Here is a 23,288-nt window from a genome sequence, read left to right as displayed (position 1 = left end):
AATCCCCGTAAAAAGGATGGAGCGTGTAGAGATCAACAAAAAAGGGAAACTGAGACAAGTTCGAGCAATTTTAGAATTGTTAATGCGAACTGCCGAAGCTAACGATATCGTTTCATCTCTAGTAGAAGAAAGACATAATAAGTTCACGCTATTCGTAAAGACGAAAATTTAGCGTTAGAAAAGCTTTGTGACTCTATACTGATCAATTCACGAAGGTATCTTTCTTTATTAATGTTATTTTTATGATAAATAAGCGTTTGTATAGTTATCTAATGCTTACACTAGATTAAATGTACTATATATGATCAGAGATCAAGACTCACATAATTATAATTTCAAGTATAATTTTTATCAGAGCTAAATAAGTTGTCTTTATTTAAAAAAAAATTTATATTATATACGTTATAACACGTATATTTTATGAGAGAGAGAGAGAGAGAGAGAGAGAGAGAGAGAGAGAGAGAAAGAGAGAATTTTTTCAGAGAAAGAATATCGAGAAGAATATATAAAAATTTGTATCTTTACGTTATTTATATAACTTATTTAACACAGCGTGTGTGTGTATCACATGATATTAATACATATAAAATTCACGTAACCTTTTTGTTTATGAAACTGTACTGCATAAAATAAATAATTAATGTATTTGTAAAAAATCAAATTTATTTGAATTTGTAACGATAAATGAACAATATTTATTTTAATTAAATTTTATATTAAAATCAGGAGAAATTCATGTAACATTGAACATGTTGACATCGCGTCGTTCAGATCTATTTGCGTAGATTTACATTCTCAATAAGCAAAAGCGTCACAATACCACAGCTTTCACATCGGTCAACGATTTCAAGTACGTTCGAGCAATTACGCTTCGTACGCAAGTAAAACCGTGAAAAATACGACGAAGTAAAAAATGCGTTCTCTTTCCGGAGAACATTAAAATAGCAATCGTCGTAAAACTCCAGATTGAGTAATACCGACGGAAAATGTGATGTTGAATTCATGACAATCTAAAACTAAATCGGTATAATATTGCGGTTGCGATGAATCATCAAAGTCATCGTAATATCGAACCATCTCGCTTGAGCCGGAATAAAAAAAATGTAGACCGGAGGATAACAACTTCGTTCTTCGCAGTAAAGTATTTCAAGAACAACGACATAATTATAACACACGTCATGCATATCGCGTATATTCACGTTAGAATTTATTGACCAACAGTCTGATGACGCGATTAATTCTCGAGCTAAATAAGCGATTCGTAAATCACGTTCATCTTCAACGCGTGATTTTATTGCTTATTTTGTGCTGTGTGCACCGAATCAAAACAAACTGTGTGATAGCATTTGTATGATACAAAGTTTCCTGTTTATTTTATTCCTGCTGTAAATATAATCTGCTTACTGATAAGAATGCATTTCGATAAAAATGGTTCTAAAATGAAGGATGGAAGGTAAATTATTGAAAAATCTTAATGTATATCAGGATTAACTTTCAAGTTTTTCAAAATTTAAAGACAATACGCAAATTCAATGTTAATCGAGAACAATTATTGTATGTTCATCAATTATTCAAATTTAAAGTAATGTTACTTATTTATATTTATCTGTTTTGCACCGGAAGATTCTTTTCCCGCTGTTGAATAAAATAAAAATAAAATATATAGAAAACAAAATATTGTACAGATACGCGAAGAAGCTAAGCGACAACTATTCAGTTGGCGTCTGATGAGATGAAAGAACCGTCATTCCGATCGCGAAACAGACGAGTGAATGAACTCGGAAGTATTTCCAAGCAGAGCAACGATACATAGCGACGGTATAATCAACACGGATGAAAATGCCAGTTCGCGTTTAGACTTATCAGCAGGTGTTCTTTCAAATAAAGATATCGTAGGCCGAGAGAAATAATCGCTGTTTCAATGTCGATACATGTCAGCGACGAAACAAAGGATCCTTTCTTTATAAATCAATGCTCTATCAGTTTCCTACCTCTAACATCTATGCCATCGTGAAGCCATCGCATATGCTATTTAATTATTATAAATTGACGGTATGTTTATATTAACTTTTGTTTCCAAGAACAGTTCGGAAGCAGTATATCGTGACATTATTTAATACTTTCGCAAATTAGTTTAGAAAAAGCGAATTCACGGACACCCCGTATATGCATTTGCAGCAGGTTCGAGCGAGATGATAAAGCCAGCACGAGGATTTTAATCCTCTCGCACGTCTCGTCCAAAGCACCGGCTTCTACATATATCGTGCGTGGCGAAGCGAATGCAACGCGGCACAGCGATTAGATAGGCATCCAACGAGAGTAGTCGCACGTATAAGTGTGCGTGAAGAAAAATACAGTAAGTTGTACACCAAGTGATCTAGCATATTTCTCACGACCGTGAACGGCGAAGTTGCAAGGTGATTATGCGCAAGGTGAACGCGCGTGAGAGACGTGACGTTACATAAGCGCAGTCATAAATGTACCTCGATTAATTAAACTTGCCGGTCCGCAATCGACTCGAGTTTATTATCGGCATGAGCACGGGGCGTTGATAACTACGAATATATAGAAGCGAGAACTCCTGTACAAGGATAAATGTATAAATTGTAGTTTAGAAAAGGATTCTTCGGAGTCTTCTTAGTGGAGCAATTTATACGCAGTAACATAATTCATTCATTAACATTCGATTCCTTCTGCAACGTGTTTTAATTAAAAAAAAAATGTATTTTCATTTGATAGTTCGTTCATTCGATTGCTCAGTTCTTCGCTGGAGAGTTCAAGCAATTTACAAATTAAAAGATACTTTTCATCGTTTGCAACCTCTGGAACGCGGGCCAGGTAAAGTAGTTACGCGGCGCGCGCGTGTTTACTCAGAAGTTATACGCCCCCTCTAACGGAGAATAAATCAGCTGTTGATTAAATGGAGACCGAATTTCGCGTGTCACCTAAGTTGAACTGATTCGAAGTAGGCATTTGGCCCGTTTCCAGAAAAGTCTTCCAATCCATCCTCTTCAGCGCGATCCGCGACTTCTCGATGACTCTCGATCGTCCATCACCGCGACAACGATACCTCCGTCAACCTCCGATATTCCTTGCAATTATATTCCTGCCTCTCCTCGTTTTCGTTAGTCAATCGGAACGAAGTTATACTCCAGTCAGAAATGAAATGGTAAAGAACGAATATCTCTCGCGAGCACAGAGAAGGTCAGTGCAACGACACACAAACGAGAACTATCGTGTACGTTCTCGCGTGTAGGCATCACGGATCACGGATAAACCCTTCTGCGAACGAAGTCGAATAACGCGGTTGTGCCAGGAATGTCGAGTGGGAAGTTTTGCGGTGGCCACCTATATCCCTGAATACGGAATAACCCCAAGGGGTAAGATCTCCCTTGATCTCCGGGAATTTCGAATTCCCCGAGGATCCCCCGTTCCCAGAATTCCCGCGAAAGTTCATCTCGCTAAACATCGCGCAAGGCGAACGTCTTCTAGCGCTAAACAAGTATGGCTTTAATAAAAGCTCTCTCTTTCAAAAAAACGTGAAAATAGTTTAACCCCTTGATTAATTAGCAATAAAGTGGTTTTGAATCTGAGCAATATAGCAAATTAACCAAAAAAAAAACGAACATAAAAACATTATACTATAATAATTATGTGCTACGAGAGCATTATTATGAGATCCGTTGAGATTTTGCAAACATAAAATCTCGGAAAATTTAAATATTAAATAATTTTAAATATAAAAATACGTAAATAATTATATTTACGAATACGTCTCAACTTTGATTTTGTAGCTGTCGTCTTTGTGAAGTTAGTGCCTCATTTTCTAAATATTGATGTAACTATAAAAAAAGTCCATTACTTATATTAAAAATGTAAAATAAAATATTAGCTAATTAAAGTGTTAACTTCACAGAAGTGTAACTGCCAGCTTTCAACTCGCAATGTATATTATCGTTATTCATAAAGTACAAACAATATAATACCAGCATCTGACGTCACATATATATAACGCAACCACATTCTTGTTTCACAAAAAAGAAAAAAGCGCACTCCCTATCCCCTCCCGCTTATTCGAGTTTATCGAATGATGGATAGCTTGTATTATGACGTAATTGCTAAAGTGCGCAGATATAGTTTTCTCGGCAATATATAACTTTTTTAAAAACCTATCGCGAAATAAAGAAAGAAAAAGAAGAGAGGGAGAGAGAAAGAAGTAACGTTTCGTTCCGAAGCGTAAAGTGTTTCAGAAACTTTGCTCGCGTGCGAATCTACGAATTACAATATCGTCTCGCACAACAACCGAGACCTGAAACACTTGCCAGACACGACGGACCTTGAACACAAAACGCGGTCTGGGCGAAAACCCATTTCGGGGACACGGCGCGGAATAATGGAAGTCCCCGAATGCGGCGCGTGCGGTTACGGCGTTACCGCGGGCGCAATATCGGCTTGATTACGTTAGAAATCAGAAACTGGGACTAAACTAAGCTCGATCTTCGAGGGACGGCGGCGGCGGCGGCAGACGTCGGGATTACCAACGACGCGAATTAATTCCACGGCCCAAGTTTCTCTCGACCAAAGTTCTCTCTCGCGTCTCTCTCCGCGAACGAATCGTCTCCGCGCAATTACGTGGTGGGCGGCAAGGGGTGGGGGGAGAAATATAATTCCCATCACGTGAAAAAGGCAACGTCTCGACTTCCGAGGCTACGTTATTCGGGCAAACGGAGAGCGCACGTCTCGCGCTCTCGGTATAACGTTTCGAGATGAAGATGGCAGCAACGTGCCCCGCTTGAAGATATCTCGCCAAGTAAGTTTGCCCGTGGTGGAGGCGAACGGGCGGCTGGCACGAGGAGGTGGTCTCACCGAGGAATTGAAAAGTCCGTAAAAGAAAAACCGACCTTTTGTCCTTAAGATACGCGGCTTCGCGGGAGAATTAAATGACCCGACCCCATCCGCCCTAACTCCTATCTTCATATTCCGGACACAATGCAACCTCCCAAAGCGGCTTTTTGCTCGAAACCAGCGATTTTTTTCTCTTTCCCTCGTTCTTCTCCTCTTCTGTTTGCCTCTCAAAGTGAGCATTTCGAGAGGAAAAACCCATCGCGCGCTACGTACCCTTCTTTTCTCTTCTTTTCCGCCAAGGTTTTCATTAACCGGAGAACTCGATCGATAGCTCTCGATGGAAAACGACGGACTCGCGTCTCTCGCGCGAAAAGCAGCAGGAAATCGGCGATAATTAAATTCGATAAAAAGGTACTCGGGAGCCCGCGCGACGACCAACGTCTCGCTTCCGTTTCCGGAATAAATATCGCGTGTCACTATAATGTACAATTTTACCGCGCATTCGCCATACAGGTTACAGCGATCCTCGAACTCCGTTCATGGCTTCGAACGAAACGCGAAGGAAGCGTATTCCCTCTCATTGTCGCGCGGCGTTCGTTTGCGTATAAAAAGCTACTTACACACGCGAAGACACCCGCGACACGTATGAGGGTCTATATATAAATGCTGAATCCTCGGTGCACGTCGAAAGTCCTTCACGCGAGAGAACTCCGACACGGTTACCAAGTCCCGGGCATGCGTGATCCTTTTGAAATACGATAGCCTCGTACATGCGCGACGAGATTCTTACACGCGCGAGGACTTCCGGATAGTCGCTCGCCTGGGAACGCGTCGAAACTGCGCAACGTGCGACGAAACGACTCGAGATTCGCGAGAGACGCCGTCGTACGCGAGATCGCGTATTAATCGCCGATGAATCTTAATCTCCCGCCCGTGCCGTTAACAGGTTTAACTGATCGCGAGGGATAAGCGCGGGATAAGGCTTCCATAAATTATATTCGCGTAATTGCCGCGACTGTCGGCCCGTTCCTCGCGCAAGAACCTCGTACACACGGACAGGAACTTCATACTTATACTATATTCTTCCCCGTAACCGTAAATAACACGATGACGCGCGCGCGAACGCACCGTGCGTATTACAACTATCGTCATCGTCCAGCGGCGCGCGGCGCGCGGCGGCGCGGCGGTGATCGTTGATTGCAACTTCCGTCGAGGGCCATTCACATCGCATCGCGGATCCGAAAGAGAAAGAGAGAACTTTCGCAATCCGTCTCGCTACGATTCGGCGCACGATTGCGCACGAATCTCCTTTTTGCAAAACTCATCGGATTGTTCTCGCTGTTTCGCGCGAGACCGTTCAGTCGCTGCGAACGTCTGCGTCGAGTCCTCTGGCGTAAAGGATTAATTTTCTATCGCTCGCTCTCGGGACGGAAAAGCGATAGAAGAAAACGGGACAAACAAACACAGGTGCTTCATCTTCTTTTCAGAGTAAACGCAGAACGCAGCGTTCTCTGCGCGTGTTTCGCAATTTAAAATTAGTTTCTCAAAATAAGTTTAAAACTGTTCAGAAATATAAAACATGGTCTCCTCGTATTTAACTGAACTGTTACTAAGGGCAACGCAACGGCGGATAAAAGTTTACATTAACTTCGGACGAAACGATGAGAGAGCTAAGCGTAAAAATTACGAGTTTTGAACGTTAAAATCGAACAATTAAATGACGCGTGGCGATGTTCCACTAGACGGCAAAGGCCGTGAGAAACGTTGGAAAGTGATCTGATTACGACGATGATTCATGCTTTTCGTCTGTGACTCACTTTAGAATCGCATTCAGCTGCGTTTCTTAACTCGCTCGAAATTCCGATGGAAACGACGATTCGTTGCATCACATTTCCTCCTAGCGTAACACGCAAAACGTTCAAAGGAAAGAATTATAACTGGGCTGTTTTTATAACGGCTAGAGAATATATCGTCACGAAAAATGGAAAGTAAATAATCTGTGTAATATCTGAGAAAACGCTTATTATCAATAACCGGCACGCGCACGCAATATTAACATTATTATACGGCGGGAAACATTTATTATCTCTCTGCCGAAGAGTTTGAACGAGATAAAAAACGGTATTGTATGTTGATTTTCAAAAACAAATGGAATGGATAAATTTGCACAACGTTATCATCGATTCGATACAACAATGGAGACCGAGTCGAGTTTTGAGTCGGTCATGTAATAAATACTGCGTATACATGTAAATCCTATATCATTCGAATATTTTTTTGTAATGTTCAGTTTTCAATAGCGCATATATAATATACTTTTCATGGTTTTTCGGATCGCCGTATTATTTGCACGATTTATCGTAGGGATCGCGTATTTCTAACATATTTATAGATCCTGACAAATTCTTCGAAAACACGTTATACGATGAATAGTTAGCTACCACATACGTTTTGAATAAGACGCGTTAATAAAACAAAAATTTCAAAGCCCTTTACTCCGCTTTTAAACGCGCGCGCACACATCTTGCAGCTTCTTCGAGTCTGAAAAAAGGCGCTACGCAATAAATTCTATTATAGCAAGTTTTCTTTTATCAACGCGTTTCATTCAAAATGTATGAAAACTATTCATCGCGTATAACGCGTTTTCCGAAAAAATCGTCAGGATCTATAAAAATGTTAGAAATATCGTACGATAAATCATGCAAACAATAGGAAGATCTGAAAAACCATTGAAAAGTAAATATTAAAAAAGAAATATTAGCTAGACGACGGAACAGACATTTTACGATATTCGATTCGATTATTTCTCAGTCGATCCAATTGTACGCTTACTAACTCCGTGACTGATCTGTATTTCTATATGCGGACAATAAAATTCATTGCAAATTTATACGACGCGGACGCACGGGAGAGGCTCGCGAAATATCAGACAAAAGAATGGCGAACACACAGATGAGTGCACCGACAATGACGCTGGTCTCGCGCGAGTATATTAAAAACTGGAGCTAAAGAACAATCTCTCGGACGCAACTCCGACATTTTTCCCACAACGCTCGCTCGAAGAAGCCAAAATTCATCCGCAATCTCGCGACGTATCGCGCGGCGCGAGTTATCTCGCTCGGGGGCGCGCGTGCGAGCGCGTGGAGACACGCGACAAGCGGGCTCCTTGCGAGTTGCGAGCAGACGATGATTCACGAGAGACGCGCACGCACGCAGACGCACGCACGCACGCACGCGAACGCGCGCGAGCAGGTCGCGTCACGTCACTCGCGTCTCGCGTCCTGCGCGACGCCCGAACGGCCCGAACGTGAGACGACGAACGTACGAGACGGACACGTATAAACCGGAATAGCGTAATCGGGAAAGTGTTTCGCTGGGTTAGGAACTGGTATGGTTAGTATGGTATAAGAACACTCACCGCTCTCGATGTACGGGACCAGCAGCAGCAGCAGCAGGAAGAGAACGTATCCGCACGTGTCACTGATCATCGTAATATAATATTCCCCGCTGTAGTCGGGACACGCCGCGCTGGATACCCTGGCGGTCGGCCTCGCAGCAGCACCGCCACCACCTCCTCCTCCTCCTCCTCCTCCCCGCGCGCAGAGGACAAGAGAGCACAAACAAAACAGAAGCCCGCCCCGACGCGGCGCGGTCGCCAGCAACAGGGTTGACCGCGACGAGAAAAGAACGACGCGTTCCGCACCACCTCCTCTCTTTCTCTCTCTTTCTCTCTCTCTCGCACTAGTATGTTCTCCTTCTTGCTCTTTCTCTCTCTCTCTCTCTTTCTCCAGCAGCACTGCACACACCACCGACTCGTCTCACGACGACGACGCTCGCTCGCTCGCGACGGCAATCTACGTGGACGACGGACGGCGAGGACGCGCGCTGCTACAGCGGAGCGATCGGCTGCGCTCTCGACACGGCCACCGCCACGACACGGACGAATATGAACGCGGCGCGCGTCTCCTTCTCTCTCTCTCTCTCTCTCGCTCGCTCGCTCGCTCTGTCGCTCTTCTTCCCTCGTTGTCGCTCGCTGCCGTCTCCTCCTCTCCCTCGCGTTCCACGTTCCACCTCTCCGCGCGCTCACTCTCTTTTTCTCTCTCGTTTCCGGAGCGCGGCCCGGAGGTCTACGCCATTATTTTCCCGTCGGGGATCGCGCCTCGCACGCGGATGATGACCGCACTCCGCGCCGCACACGACCCCGCGCAGCCCCGCACCGAGAGCGACCGACGACCGACCCCGACCGTGTGTGTCGCGCCCGTCGCGACCGACAACCGCGCGCACGAATTCGGATCGGTCCGCCCCTCGTAGCCCGACTTCCGTGACTACCTTCACGCTCGTCGCTCGGCAACCGTCTCGGGGCAAGTCGGCACCTCGCACCAGAAGCCCGTGCTGCCCGTGCCGTCGCTCGCTCCGCTGAAACAGCTGACGAGAGGGGACCCCCGCTGCCGCGCGCTGGCCGCTTGCTTCTTCACTCACGGCGCGACGAGGACGACAACGGCCACTCGATATTTAACGGACGCATCGCAGCGGCAACGAAACACGCACACACACGCTCGCGCTCGCGCTCACACTCGCGGCTCACGGGCACTGAGGTGAGGAGTACTGACGGAGGATTGGGGGAAGTCGTGCGCGCGCCAACAGTCGCCACCGTCGCCACTGACACAGTCCTGACAGTCCTGCCACCTTCGGCCTCCCTGTGACCGCGCGACCAGCTGCGCTACGAGACGACGTACGCGCGGCGCGATGCGAGCGAGCCGTCTCCGACTCCGACTGTCTCCGGGCGCGCGAGAAACGACGTCGCCAGAGGGCGACGGCTACCGCGCGCTCCAACCGCCATCGCGCTCGCCGACGTGACGTCACGCGGCATTGACGCGCTCTCTCGAGCGTTCCTCGACCTGTTGTCGCTTATCGCGCCAGCTCGAGAGCTCCCCGCGCGCGATCGGCGCAATGTTTATTTATACATGTACATATGTAGGCTGGAGTTTTTTCGAAAGATGTAAAGAATCGTTAAAGACATTGACGTTTAAATGATAAAATTCTCTTCGGTCTTGAATATGGCGAAATGCGTAGCTACGTGTTGAACTTCGGAAATTTCAAATTTCGGAAAATTTGAATTACATAATAAAATGCAGCTTTTTTTATACTTTTACAGCGAAAAGAGTCTTGTCCGAAAGTTAGAGATGCCTCCTATAATTTTAGACGATAAATCTCTTCGATCTTTTCAGCGATAATTTCAACCAGAATAATTTATACTCATACAATTTATATTTTTTACAAATAAAATTAACTGAAATTTAAGACAGAAATAATTACGAGACACACATACTTTTATTCACGGTTGAATTATTCTCAACAAAATTTTGTATCAATTTTAAGTTGGAACAATTTTAATTTAATATTTTTATTTCATATGCTTATTTTTAATCTTAGAGCCATTTCTTATCGTACTTTACATACGATAAGCTAATGGTGTCGTCAGGAATATAACGTTTATCTACGAGCAATTGAATTCTCATCTGTACGAGCGATAAAGGAAATTCTCTTTTACCGCTGTGTAGGAAACTTATATGATATATATATATAATGCTTAAAATATTTTTAAATAAAAGATGATAAAACATTTTTTTAATTTTAACAAACTTACGCGGTGTTTCTTCAATATATACATATGTTAGAGAAATCTCTCTCTTCTCGCGGCAAAGTTCTTAGCAATGAACAAGTCGTTTTGTCGTTGACAGTTTTTAGCTAAACTCAAAAATTTCACTAACGAATCATACATTTCAATATGACGAAATACGATGAGACCGCGCGCCAATTTTACTTTTTGCCAGTAACGAGCAAAAACCCGGTATATATGTAATGAAATTATAGACGCTATCCGTTAGTATTATTCCATTCGTTCATATATATTTTATCCAAAAGTGTGCGATATATTAACCTTAATGAACGTAACCTTTTCTAATTATGGCTTGAAAATTAAATTAAATTAATCAAGGTCGAGTTAAAAGAGAGCCAATACAATTGCATATTTATCCAATCGTTATATATCCTTTCTCTCTTCGAAGGCCCGACACGATCCGAGGAAATAATTTATTAGATGGAAATTGCGAGAGCAGTAATTTATATACCAAAGCCATTTGTTGCATCGCTAATCATTTAAATCCTTGACGAATGGAACCCAAAAAAATCCGCTTGGATGAAAATGCGTCCGACAGTGAATTCGGATGAATCCGTAAGTGCGGATCGATCCGTGCCCGTCGCTCGGTACCCCGATCATTCATCACGGCGTCCTAAGGAACAAATATCTGCCTCGAAAAATGCACAAACGGAATACGAGGCGCATTTATCGCGAAACGCCGCGTATTCCTCAACGTATGGACCCAGCGGTAAGCAACGTGTGTACATTCAACTCTGAATCAACCTGAAAAATAACTCCATTTCCTCGGCGCGCTTCTCTCCTCTCTCTACTACGTTTTCGTTTTCAATTCTCCGTATGATGTATACGGGTTACGGGTATCGTTTCTCTTTTCGTTGTTAAAACCGGATATATACATCCGAGTTTAACACATCAAAAGCGATATATACAATATGGTATACGCGCGTATCCGGGACATGTGAAAACGAATGAACGGATCAGTTTAATTGGACAATTTAATTAACCCCCAAGGATTTCTCGACATAATTGTCATTTCCGCGCGCATTAATATGTGTTTATCGGATTAGGATGTTAATTCTTAGACTGAATTTGCAGCGATGCCGTTAGATCAGCCTGTCGCGTCTCCTGTCAGCGATATAGAGGAAGGTCAGCGAGATGTAACGAAAAATCCTGAGAAAACGGAGCAAAAACATATCGGTACTGATACGCGCGATATCGATTCGTCGCGATACCGATCGAAATCCTGCGTTAATCTGCGCCTGTGGTGCCTGAGATTGTGCCGCGCGAAGAAAAGATGTTCCGACCGTGTTTTGAGGAAGCCGGCAAGACGAGTTCTCGAGCGAATAAAGGCACGAAGTAAGGAGTGCGGGAAGCCCGACGATACGGTGGCGGTCGCCCGCGCCGGTGCATCAACTATGCCGCATCGAGAATCGATAAGCTATCGAGATGCCCCGAAGAAATCTAGGAGAGGTCGTAAACAAGACGAGGAGGCGGTGGAGGTCGTCTCAGATAGGGAGGACGTCTCCGAGGAGCCCAGGGAGGAAAGAAAGGAGAGGAGGAAACGGGAGAGAGAGGAGAGGAAAAGGGAGGCGAAGGAGGAAGAGAGGCGGCAGAGGAGAGAGAGGCGTAAACGCGAGGAACATATTCCGCGGCATCCCGTGGACGCGCGTCCGGCGGACGACGCGCACGACGATGACCTCGGCGTCGAGGATCGGCGTCCGATCCCGGTGAAACCGCCATCGATCGCGGACTTCGCGAAGACCTGCTGTTACTTGTGCGCCCAGAACACGTTGGCGATCGCGGCCGCGGCCGCGGCCGTTTCCAAACCGGAGCAGTCCGACAAGCGCGTCCAAGTTTCGGCTCATAAATTTCACGCGGAGACGTCCCCCCCGACGCTCGATAAGAGCTGCAGCCCGATGCTGCTGGTGCTGCGCACCGTGCAGTCGTCCGTCAAAGTGAAGACGCGGGAGACCAGCACGTTGTGCCCCCCCGGCACGAGCGCGGTCGCGATGGCGGTGCCGCGCGCGAAAAAGCGCAAGAAGTTCGCCGTGTTTCCGGGGTTGACGCGGACGAAGTGCCCGGCGGGACGGCACGCCGCCTGCGAGACTGATAAGTCGACCGCCAGGCGCGACGATAATGCGGAAAAACGCGAGCCGCGGAACAGCGAGGGGTGTTGCGGGGGAGAGAGAAACGTCTGACAACGCGCCGCGAATTTTGCCCGAACTTTTACCCGGATTAATTAACGTTTGATTACTCGGCGAAAAGAATAATTATATATGCACCGTGAACCATTAACTTTTCCCATTATATATACATAACTTCATGCATCTTAACGCTTAAGCGTTTGCGCTCACGGCTACGTCAAAAAGCTTGTAATTACTCCTGCATTTTTTTCCATTAGACTTTGTTCCTTTGCGCGCGTGCAAGATTTAAGGCAAAAGAAACTTGTAGTGTATTATCTACGTCAAGGAGGAAGAAGGCTTTCGCGATAGAATATAATTTATTGACGCAGAAGGAAAAGTACTTATTCGCAGACGCTCTTTCTCGCTCTCTTCTCGATCGATACTATTTTACTGTTTCTTTTTTTGTTCCTTGTACGTTTGATAACTCAGAATACGCCTGTCTCATTTTTAAGCTACATTGCCGCGGCTCTTCCATAAACTTTACATAGAGATGCGCGACCCTAACTCTCGAGTGTATATATTTGAATTGCACGTTGCATACGAATCGCTTCGATAACACATGTACTTAATGCTGCGGTTTCGCCCGTATCTCTTCGTCGATAAATTATACCCTATGCCGCGTAAGCTTTGTTCCATTTACGCGCGTGTAAGCGGAAGACGTTAAATTATGTATAACAGTACGAATCAGACTCTTACGTACACATCATTATTTCATTGAGCGCAAAATCTTCTTATCCTTCTCGCATCCTTCGTGCATTTCTCCGCCGCGCAATTTGATGGACGATAAGAAGTTTCTTTTTTATCTCGCTCTTTATTAAAAATGGTAAAGTGCAGTTTTTTTTCCTGACGCACCTTATAAGCCCTTCAATTAAACCGCTTCTTTGTGCCTCGTTTCATAAGTTCTCCGAGGACAAGCACGGCTTTTCTTGACTGCCGCTCGGAAAGGAGAAAGCGCGAGACGTCGTATCCGCGTCGGGGCGCTCCGTCCGTATAAACGTCATCTCCATATCGTTTCCATATTATTTTCATATGTGTTCCCTACACTGTATTCCCGTACGGCCAGTGTTGTGTCGCATTCGCGTTACTCGCACATGACTGCCGCTTGGATGGAATCTTGTCTCGCCGGAACCGTGTAAAGTCGCGGTGAATTTAGAGCTCGTCTATCTTTCTTACGTTTTCTCTCGTATGCATTACATAAATCCGTAATATTTTATATAAAGATTGACCTAAATAACATATAGTACATAACGTGAAGTTACTGCCCCGTATATCTTCTATTATACGTAAATATCATCGGAATGCAATCTCGTTCGATTACTGAAAGGAAACGTTACGAGTAAATTCAGTCGTCTATTTTTTATACGATCCCCGTAGGCGTTACATAAATATAAATCTACAATTATCGCATTTTATGTACAACAGAAATAATTGGTCTAGAAAATTAATTGATAATTTGAAGAAATCGCCCATGCGACTGTTTCTTGAATACAATATCTTACTTCGCTGCCGCTAGAAAGTGTCATGAATCAATTCACAGCATATCTATTTAGCATGAGACTTTTACACGAAACATTTGTATAACGTAATTATATAATTAAATTTTATATACAACACAGTCGCTTTGCAATTCGCGCACTTTTACGGAATAGATTCTTATTATATCTCAATGGTATTTAAATTAATATAGAATAAAAATATCCGTAGATAATGTGAAAAAAAAGAAGAAAGAGAAAAGGGGAAGCAACCCCGAGGACTTCGCAATGGCCAACGGAAGGTCTTATTGCACTTCGCGGTCGTCCGGCCGACGATCGACCAAGTAGTTCGAGTCTGCACTGCGTCAGACCGTATCAGAAGACGATACGGCGGGTCGGGTCGGCAAGCTAGAATTCGCGTCGTCCGACAAAGGAGCACCGAACATCAAAGGCGCCGCGTAGTACGGAAGAAGGGGATAATGGGTGGTCGGAAAGTACGTCGGTGGAAACAGTCCCTGCCTCTGCGCGATCTTCAGCCTGGACGTGAGCTGCTTCTTCCACTTCGTGCGGCGATTCTGGAACCACGTCTTGATCTGCACCTCGGTGAGATTCAAGCACTTGGACAGCTCCATCCGCTTGCTCACGCTAAGATATTTGTCGATCTACGATAAAACCAAAAATATAAGAGAAAAAAATTATAACGTTATCGTACAGAGGGTTGATTGTACGAACAATGGGGAAACTTTGCAAATCGTACCTTGAACTCGGCCTCAAGTCTTTCCAGTTGTTTTGCACTGTAAGCTTGACGTGGTTTCCGATCGATACCTGGTTTTCTCGACCTCCTGCCACTCGGTTTGGGTGCTGCAAGAATAATCAGTCCTCACCTCATCGCACTAACAATTACTTATTGACTGTCGCGTGAACGGCAATGTTAACTACTCCAGTTCACTACTCGACGCAAAGCGTTAGTTACATTGCATGTATGTTATAATTTCGCATTTGACACTAAATGTAATATATACATGAAATTAAAACATAGATGTAACGTAACTGACGCTCTCTGTGTCGACCGAGTACATTAGTGATCAATTACGTGAAAGCCCCTTGAGTCGTCTGACAGTTTCTGACGCTGATGGTATTTTCGGAGATTTATCGTCGCGATAATCAAAATTTAATATTCTAATCACGCGTCTTAATTGCACGGCTAACTTCGCCAGCTCGGGCTCAATTATCACCTTACGATTTCGACGCACCACCCGTCGAGTCCTGTCTAGGATCACCGAGAACATCTCCGAGACGTGTAGTACTGTTTGCGGAATGTGTGACATCCTACAGTCAACACCATCGAGGCAAAGCGGTAACGAGCTGTGCAAACAGTTTATGACGGAGAACGTTTGGATGCGATTATCATCCTAGTGCAAAGAAGTACTACACATTTCCTTTGAAAAGCAGATATGAGACATTATAACGTAATTAGATGCGCTAAAATAATAGGGGAATTGTTAATCGCATTGGCAAATATACCCGCGAATAATTCGTGCTAGAATGCAAACACCGAAGCGCGATGCAACATTTTAGAGTAACAACAACAGCTGTTTTGGTGCTGCTATATATACTGAACTCAGAGATACATGATATTTTTCTATTTTATTTTCAAGTTTAAAACTATATTACAAGAATATATTATTTAATCCTTCAAAATAATGTAAAAATATCGTTCAAAGAAAAGTCTAACTAATTATTATTTATTTTAGAATAATTGTTTTCGTACAATTTTATCATTTTTTTATCACCATGTATACATATGTGAGAAAATATATATGATTAATTAAATAATGTTAATTAATATAGAAACGCTGCACTGTGTAAATATGAGGACATTATAAAATTGTTCATAAATTGTACATAATGGAGTAATTTTTTTCTCGATAACAATTGTTCGAATCCTGAAAAGTAGCACGGACTCGCGTGACGAGATACTTCCAAGATAATGTTTTCACATAGAAATAGAAACTTTTTTTGCTCTTTCCTCACCGATGTTTAATCACCGGTTAGCCGGGCGGCCCTTACACGACAAGTCAACAAATAGATGTCGTGTATTTGTACAAGACCTTTGCGTTTTTACACGGAACACCCTTCCAGTGTGTCTACGACTATGGAGAACAGTTAGATTTTTATTACTCAGAACAGTTGTTAACAGTTAGAATGTGACATCTTATACTTTACGCAAAATAATTTGTTTTGTATAATTTCAGATAAGTTACGTTAACGTTTAATGAAAAAATTCGGATATCTTTCGCAGCACGTTTCAAAAGTATCTCAATGTTTCTTAACCGTAGTTAAATTAACGTTTCGGAGTTCTTTTCCAATTCAGAGAAAGGATCTAATTGTTAACTATTATGCAAATTCTTGCAACAGGTTTTAGAGATTTTTTATGTTTCAATCACACACATACGCATACACGTATAATTTATTTTGTCAATAGGAAACTTTTGATATTGCTATGTATACGTGCAAATAATATTCACACACAAGAAGCATTTTATTTCTTCAGTTAATAGCGTAATATATTTGTTTATCTAACATTTTTCTAGCAACAGAAGACACGTGTAACATATATGATACGATTATTAAACACGATAAATTTAATTGAATTCAATTCGTAAAATTTTAAAAGTCGCTTTATTGCATGGAATAGATCAAAATATGTGGGATAATAAATTTGATTATAAATATGATAGATACAATCACAGAGATGATCGCGTTCTTAGAAATTGAAAGACTGCTGTGGTGCGACCGGAAAGGAGAATACGCACGGTGACGAAGAAGAAGAACCGGCGGGACTATAAGATTTACGAGTGTACAGAGACATTTAACACCTTCGTGGAAGATAGTTAGACCAACGGTGCTGATAAATGGGCTCCTAACAGTATGGCGGATAGTAGCTGGAAAGGGGGGAAACAACGCGATGGCGGATTTTAATCTTATCACAAAATCGCGAAATACTTGGGATTTCAACTAATAAGAATTGTCGCATAACGTGGCAATTCTTCTGCAGTTTTATATAGATTTAACAAACTTATGTGGCCAATCTGCAATGTTCGCGGGTTACAGTCGTTAAAAAAATCAATACTCAAAAGAATGATAGGAAAAAATAAAAAGTTTTCAATAAAATAATAAAATACTAAATTCCCACTTTTACATAGCATTGTATTAGGAAAAATATAATATAATATTACGACATATGATTAAATGTGCGATTTCGCCAGTAACATGCCAAAAACAGGGGGATGCAACAACTGGGCCACTGATGTGTGCCTCGCGTGTCGAAAAGCCGTTATCGTAGGCGCCTCGTATAATATCCAATATTCGTTGAGGCCGAGAAAGAGGGTGCCCATCTTACACCTTTCCCGGCATTGTGCGCGAAAATAGAATTACGGTGGTAAGTTATTACGATAATAATTAGAGTCCTTTGTCGTCACGATTCCCTGACAGCGTTAATGCCTCAGACACGGAGAAAAAGATTTCTATAGCACCGTGAAAATTTTCCTTGGATCCCTATGTATCTATAACGTTCTCATCGTACATTTTTGTAATTAACCGATAGCATTGGATACTTTCAAAAAATCGAGCAATTCAAAGGCAGATTTGATACAATAGGTTTTATATTTTCCAACGTACTGAATTTTTCTAAAGATAAATTTTACTGGATTTAAAAGCTCTTTAAAAGAAACTTATGAAGAATAGATCTGATATACACTTTTGCGGATAATATTGAATTTGATTCTAAAAGCTTCAGCTTACCTTGTAAACCAAACAGCTGTCCAGGTTTTGTTTGAGCAAACCAGCTACTGTACAATAATGAGGCTGATGCGAGTGATGTTGCAGAATATGCCGAGGAATCGGGTAGCGCACATTCGGAGTATGGCAATCCCGCATGAGTATACAAACTCCCTTCTATATCTGTTAAATCGTATGCATTAAATTGTATGTATTAAATTGTATAATTGTATAATAAATTTGAAGCCTGTTTGTACATCTATTAGATTGTATAATAGTCTCTTTATTATCAATATTTTTAAACAATATATGATATAATTTACATCTACGTAATTATTTCGTTCATGAATTAATGCACGGGAATCTATTTTATATTATGTTTTGTTATATTCCTTTAAATTTAAAACTTTAGAACTTTAAAAACTCTAGCTTTAACTCAAACTCAAACTCTAGAACTTTAGAAGCATCGAATATTCTCTTTTAATATTATAATTATTTAACTTTCTCTTAGCTTGTATTATTTTTTATACAAACAAATACTTTTTTATGACGGTCTAGTTTTCTGGACATGTTTATGACATGTTTTACATTACCAGTACGCGTGGCTGGTATCGCTGTCGGCTTGACGAAATGACCCTCTATCCTATCCTCCGTCTCGTTCTGATCTTCCTCCTTATCGCCGGAATTGTTTATTCTTGAGATTTCTCTCTTCTCATTTCTCCCGAGGATGCTGTCGATGGTGAAAGCACTAGACGCCGCGATCGGGGATGAATTTCTTCTCTCGGTCTGTTGTTTCTGATATTCCCTGTAACCCTCGCAGCTCGAATCGGATGTATACTCGATAGACTCTCGATTGGCGGTCGGTGACATGCAGCCTCTCTCGATGTTGTTTGAAAAGGCTTCGTTCTCGCTCGGGAGCGATCGCGTCCGACGAAGATCGTAAATGGCATCGTTCATTTTCTCGCGATTTTGATAGAGTTCCATCTTGTAAAAAATCATCGATCTCGCGGCTACGGTCGACAATTCCGATCTTACTCGGACGACGGCACATACGTTCCAATAAATTAAATTCGCGCACTTTACAATTTGATAACGACTGACGTATTCCAATGGCCTTCTCACATTTTTCTCTTCTTTAAATTTCACAGTTATTAACGTAAATTATTTGGATTAGTTTATAGCTCGATTACAATTTGTCGTATCATTATTTACCACCGCATATTGAGGTGAAAAGATTTCATATTTTTTAATCGACAGAATATTTTGTACCGCAAAAAATATCCGCGAGTCAACTGTGAGCGGTTTAACACGCGGTTCTTCCTTGATCGATCACACCTGATCTCGTACTAATCTCCCTTCGAACCGACCGAAAGCAAGTACTTCCGAAAGTATGACAAGTGGCACGTGTCTGTGGTCCAGAGAAGGACCTCCCAGCATCCCCACCAGCTTCCTACAGGAAGGTCATCCCGTAAGGTTGGAAGAATATCTCGCACCTCGGAAAACCCCCCACTTACCCGATATCTCCGATCGGAGTAGGGATCGCGAGATCGCGGCGGTTTATAGCTGAGATTTCCTACTTTAGAACTAATAGCTTTCAAATCCCATTGTATTATTCGCGAAATGTTGCCTTTTTCTTTGTGTAGATAAAATGATCCACAAAACTCAGCAATACGATTTAACATAGCTATATATCTTTATCAACGAATATATGTAAGTACGTTAAAAATTAAATAAACATAAAAATAGATCACTAGGATTTAAAACTTCTTAGACTTCGCGGATTTACATTAATCATCTGATGATCTCAGTTATCAATGGTCTCCATTAAAATCCTACATGTAACAAGAACTTGTATATTTTTTATCACTTTTGCCACTGCAGTGAATATGTATCTTATTTATACGATATTATATACAACAAAATTGTTATTTCTTCAATGTAATTTATTTCAGATATTTTATTATCTATCAAGAATATCGTGTTTCCTATCGATACCATCGGTACAGCATAATTTTGTAAATTCATACAAAATGCGGATGGATCTCTTATATTTCTATTTTATCGAGGCATTCACGCGTTTTATGGTTCTTTCCCAAAAAAAGTGCTTGAGCTCGACGATTCGGCTTGCGCACTAGCGAATTTTGCCACAGCGAAAAAGGGCTCATCTGGGATCAAAAGGTGGATTCCCGATTGGTCCCAAACGCGCAGGATGCTCGCGCAGCAACCGCCTTCTTTGACCCCTCTATCTCGAAACTTTATGCCGGTAAAACGATGGTCGCTTCTCTCTTTCCCGTTCGCGCTTTAGCAATGGATAAACGCTTCTGCCACGTGAAGAACATCGTGAAAAAGTACCGCAAAACACTTCTTCACGCGTTTAGCGAACTACGCGCAGTGGTTCTCACTATAGTCGTCAGAAATGTCACATTTCTTCGTTATATCCGGGACAATTGTTGTCTTATGAATATAATTTCGCACTTTATCAGTGGCGATATGCATCAACAAATCACTGATTACAATGCAAATTTGCGTGCGTGCAAAAATCTGAATTGATTTGACAACAATATATTTATATGTAAAAGATTTATAAATTAATCTATAAAAAAAGATAAATTTTTTGATAACAATTGAGAGATGAATATGAAGTATTTTTGAAGTATAATCAAATAGAAATAAAAAACGATAGTTTCCACATCGCATTTTGTTTCGCACGATCCGAGGCTTTCAACTTCCGTCGCTGATGATAGCCCTTATCGAACCATATCGTGCTATTTCTGTTTACGAGCATGGTGCGGCGGCCATTTTCGCGAATGGCGCGTCCATTAGTCTCCGGACTACCCGTGCCAATCTCAATGTTCATCCTTGCGCGCCGTAAATCCACTCGGCTCCACGCTTCCGCGGCTAAAAGGACCAATGGCGATTGTGAGCCCTTTCTACCGCGCGGCTCCTCGTCATCGATCCTCTCCCCGATCCACGTCTGAGTTATTTCGTCTTTGTGGAAGAGCGTATATCATTCTTTTCATATACATTATAGACACCTCGCAGCACGCAGTGTCGTGTTCTGAAAACGCAGTCATTATTAATCTTTCAATATTTCCCGCTTAGATTTGGATAACGTAACTATTACATTGAAAAAAAAAAAATAACTTTTTGATTCCACAATATATAAATGATATAATAGTTTATATTAATGCTAAACTATGGCTGCAAATTAACTATGCTCGGAAGAATAATTTCCCATTTTATGTAAAGCAGAAAATTTGATTTAAATAAAAAGCGATATGCATCTTTAAAATTATGCAAAGTAAGATATATTTATAATAAGATAACATAAAGAAAAAAGATACGTAATTAGTCCAAAATTTTGTTTTCAATTATCTCCTGGATATTATCATCAAAGACGAGATTCCTATCTTGTTACGGCTGGCGAGCTGGTTATTTTTACCTTACAATGCTTACAATTAAACGTGAATTTACGTTCATTTGTCTCGCGTTGCACACGCTTTTTGCATGCTGATTATACACGGGGTTGAACATTTTACACGTACTTGCGACCGCGACAAATATTGAATCTTAAATACATGAAGTGAAATGCGCTTAAGGCGCGTCTTAGGTGCGAAGAGAGGAAGTAACGACATGGTCAACGCGCACGTTAATTTACGACTGCGGACATTACTTCCTGGAAACTAGCGTGGACGCGCGTATATATATAAACGTACCTCCCAAACCTGTCATAATAGCTAAACGTGCTTTCCTAAAAAGTATTTAAGCATTACGATTAAAATTTTATTAAAATTTACGTGATACAGCACAGAATGCAAAATTAAAGGCATTTTATTTAATCACGATCCGATTAACGCGGACAGTGCTCTCGTCCGAAGCACGTTTGAAGCGTCAGCATGCATTTGGATAATGTACGATTATTTGCGATTTATTTGCTTTATATGCCATCCATGCATGACGGCGTCCACCCGTAAATGTTTCGAATAAACGATCCATTTGCTCGCTGCGAAGTTTACTCTCACCTTTGATGCACGCTGCGCCACGTAATTGAAACGATCAATCAAACACCTGAGAAAAGGAGGGTGAGCTCACGCGTGCACAAACCGCACCGCAGGTCGCGTTCACGCATAAAGGGGAAGTGCGAACACCTCGACTGTAAGCAATTAAGAGCCGCATCCTCCGTGTCCCGCTGAAAATATATCGTAACATGCATCGTGTACCTCAAAAATATTAAACTTGAAAGAAAGGATATTATAAATATCTCGATATCTCAATCTATTCTTTAAACTCTTTCTCGCGTTTCTCTCTCCTTCTACATACTGTTGATTATAATATTGAGGGGAAAACGTTTTGATTATTATATATTTTAATTTTAACACAAAACAACACAAATAATCAAAAAATAAGCTGGATATAATTTTTCGTATATTTTTGTCTGATATACCGGTAGTTCTGCGACTACGACACCATTAATAATCGCGTGAGAAACGTTTATTTCAGTCGGTAGGACGGGACGCGAGAGACGCGAGGATTCTTTCGAAACTGCGCGATTAATTTTCAGTAAGCTCGGCGTATAACTGGCCGCTTTTGGTGTGTGTACAGATATAGCCGCTCTCGCGAGATATTAGACAGGTGAGCGCGTTCCCAGGGGAACAAAAGCCCCATTACCCTGTCTTACCACCTCGACCCGGGCGGACGTTCCCGACAGACCCTCCGCTCTTGAAACATTCATAAGAGCGTTGTAAGTGGTTTTTAATAAACGTATTTAATCATGAGTGTCGGATTACGGATTAAATCGGGAGGGCGCTGTCACCAATCGGGAGGATTAGTCATGAATCTAAACAGATGTACAACCCGCTTTTGGCAGGTATGCGGGTATTTTGTCTCTCTCGATTTTGATATCGGCATGACAACATATTTTACAGCTTCTTGGCCATTTATTCTGACGACAATTCAAATTAAAAAAAAAAAATTAACTTACATAATAAATTAGATAATACAGTTTTTCTGATTGTAAAATTCAGTGAATACTCCTTTTCACGTAAATTATATAATTTAAAGATAATGTCTACTTGTATAACATTATCTGATGCATAATCTTGTAACAGATTCAAATGTATTATTATTGTATTAAATCTTTCCACATTTATAATTTAGTTACTTATATATATATTAATTTAGTTTTTTATTATTATTATATTCTTTTTTCCTCTCTTTATTCTCGTTAACTGTCAAACATCGTTACTTAAAAAAAATATTAATAAATGTACTTACAATTAGATAATTGTATAAATCCAAAATTTTTTTTCTTGTACTTTAAACTACAAAATAAAACTGTTGTGACGCAGT

The 23,288-nt window shown here is 41.7% G+C and overlaps 3 protein-coding genes across 5 annotated transcripts in view; 1 reads left to right on the top strand and 2 right to left on the bottom strand.

The window, feature by feature from the left end:
* Kuz (zinc-dependent metalloprotease kuz) overlaps positions 1-8,662 on the bottom strand; it is a 121,712-nt gene extending 113,050 nt beyond the window's left edge. The window contains exon 1 of one of the 3 annotated variants that reach the window (XM_077414998.1): positions 8,264-8,662. In XM_077414998.1, the coding sequence (XP_077271124.1) occupies positions 8,264-8,333 (70 nt within the window). In that variant the 5' untranslated portion in view covers positions 8,334-8,662. The remainder of the gene's footprint in view (positions 1-8,263) is intronic. The other 2 variants (XM_077414996.1, XM_077414997.1) reach the window with 2 other exon arrangements.
* A 2,388-nt stretch (positions 8,663-11,050) lies between these two features.
* Positions 11,051-12,702, top strand: LOC143902190 (uncharacterized). Its single transcript, XM_077414879.1, has 2 exons — positions 11,051-11,234; positions 11,600-12,702. The coding sequence occupies exons 1-2, from the start codon at positions 11,051-11,053 to the stop codon at positions 12,700-12,702; spliced, it is 1,287 nt and encodes a 428-aa protein (XP_077271005.1).
* Positions 12,703-13,540: 838 nt separating this feature from the next.
* LOC143902212 (uncharacterized) lies at positions 13,541-19,340 on the bottom strand. Its single transcript, XM_077414920.1, has 4 exons — positions 18,533-19,340; positions 17,964-18,122; positions 14,917-15,020; positions 13,541-14,821 (listed from the first exon to the last, which is right to left on the bottom strand). Exons 1-4 carry the CDS (start codon positions 18,936-18,938, stop codon positions 14,525-14,527), a joined length of 966 nt encoding a protein of 321 aa, XP_077271046.1. The 5' UTR covers positions 18,939-19,340; the 3' UTR covers positions 13,541-14,524.
* Between the last annotated feature and the right edge of the window lie 3,948 nt (positions 19,341-23,288).

The sequence above is a fragment of the Temnothorax americanus genome, unplaced genomic scaffold (assembly GCF_048541705.1).
Source record: "Temnothorax americanus isolate GAGA-0224 unplaced genomic scaffold, ASM4854170v1 Scaffold39, whole genome shotgun sequence".
Lineage (NCBI taxonomy): Eukaryota > Metazoa > Arthropoda > Insecta > Hymenoptera > Formicidae > Temnothorax > Temnothorax americanus.
This window is presented reverse-complemented; position numbering and strand designations above follow the sequence as displayed.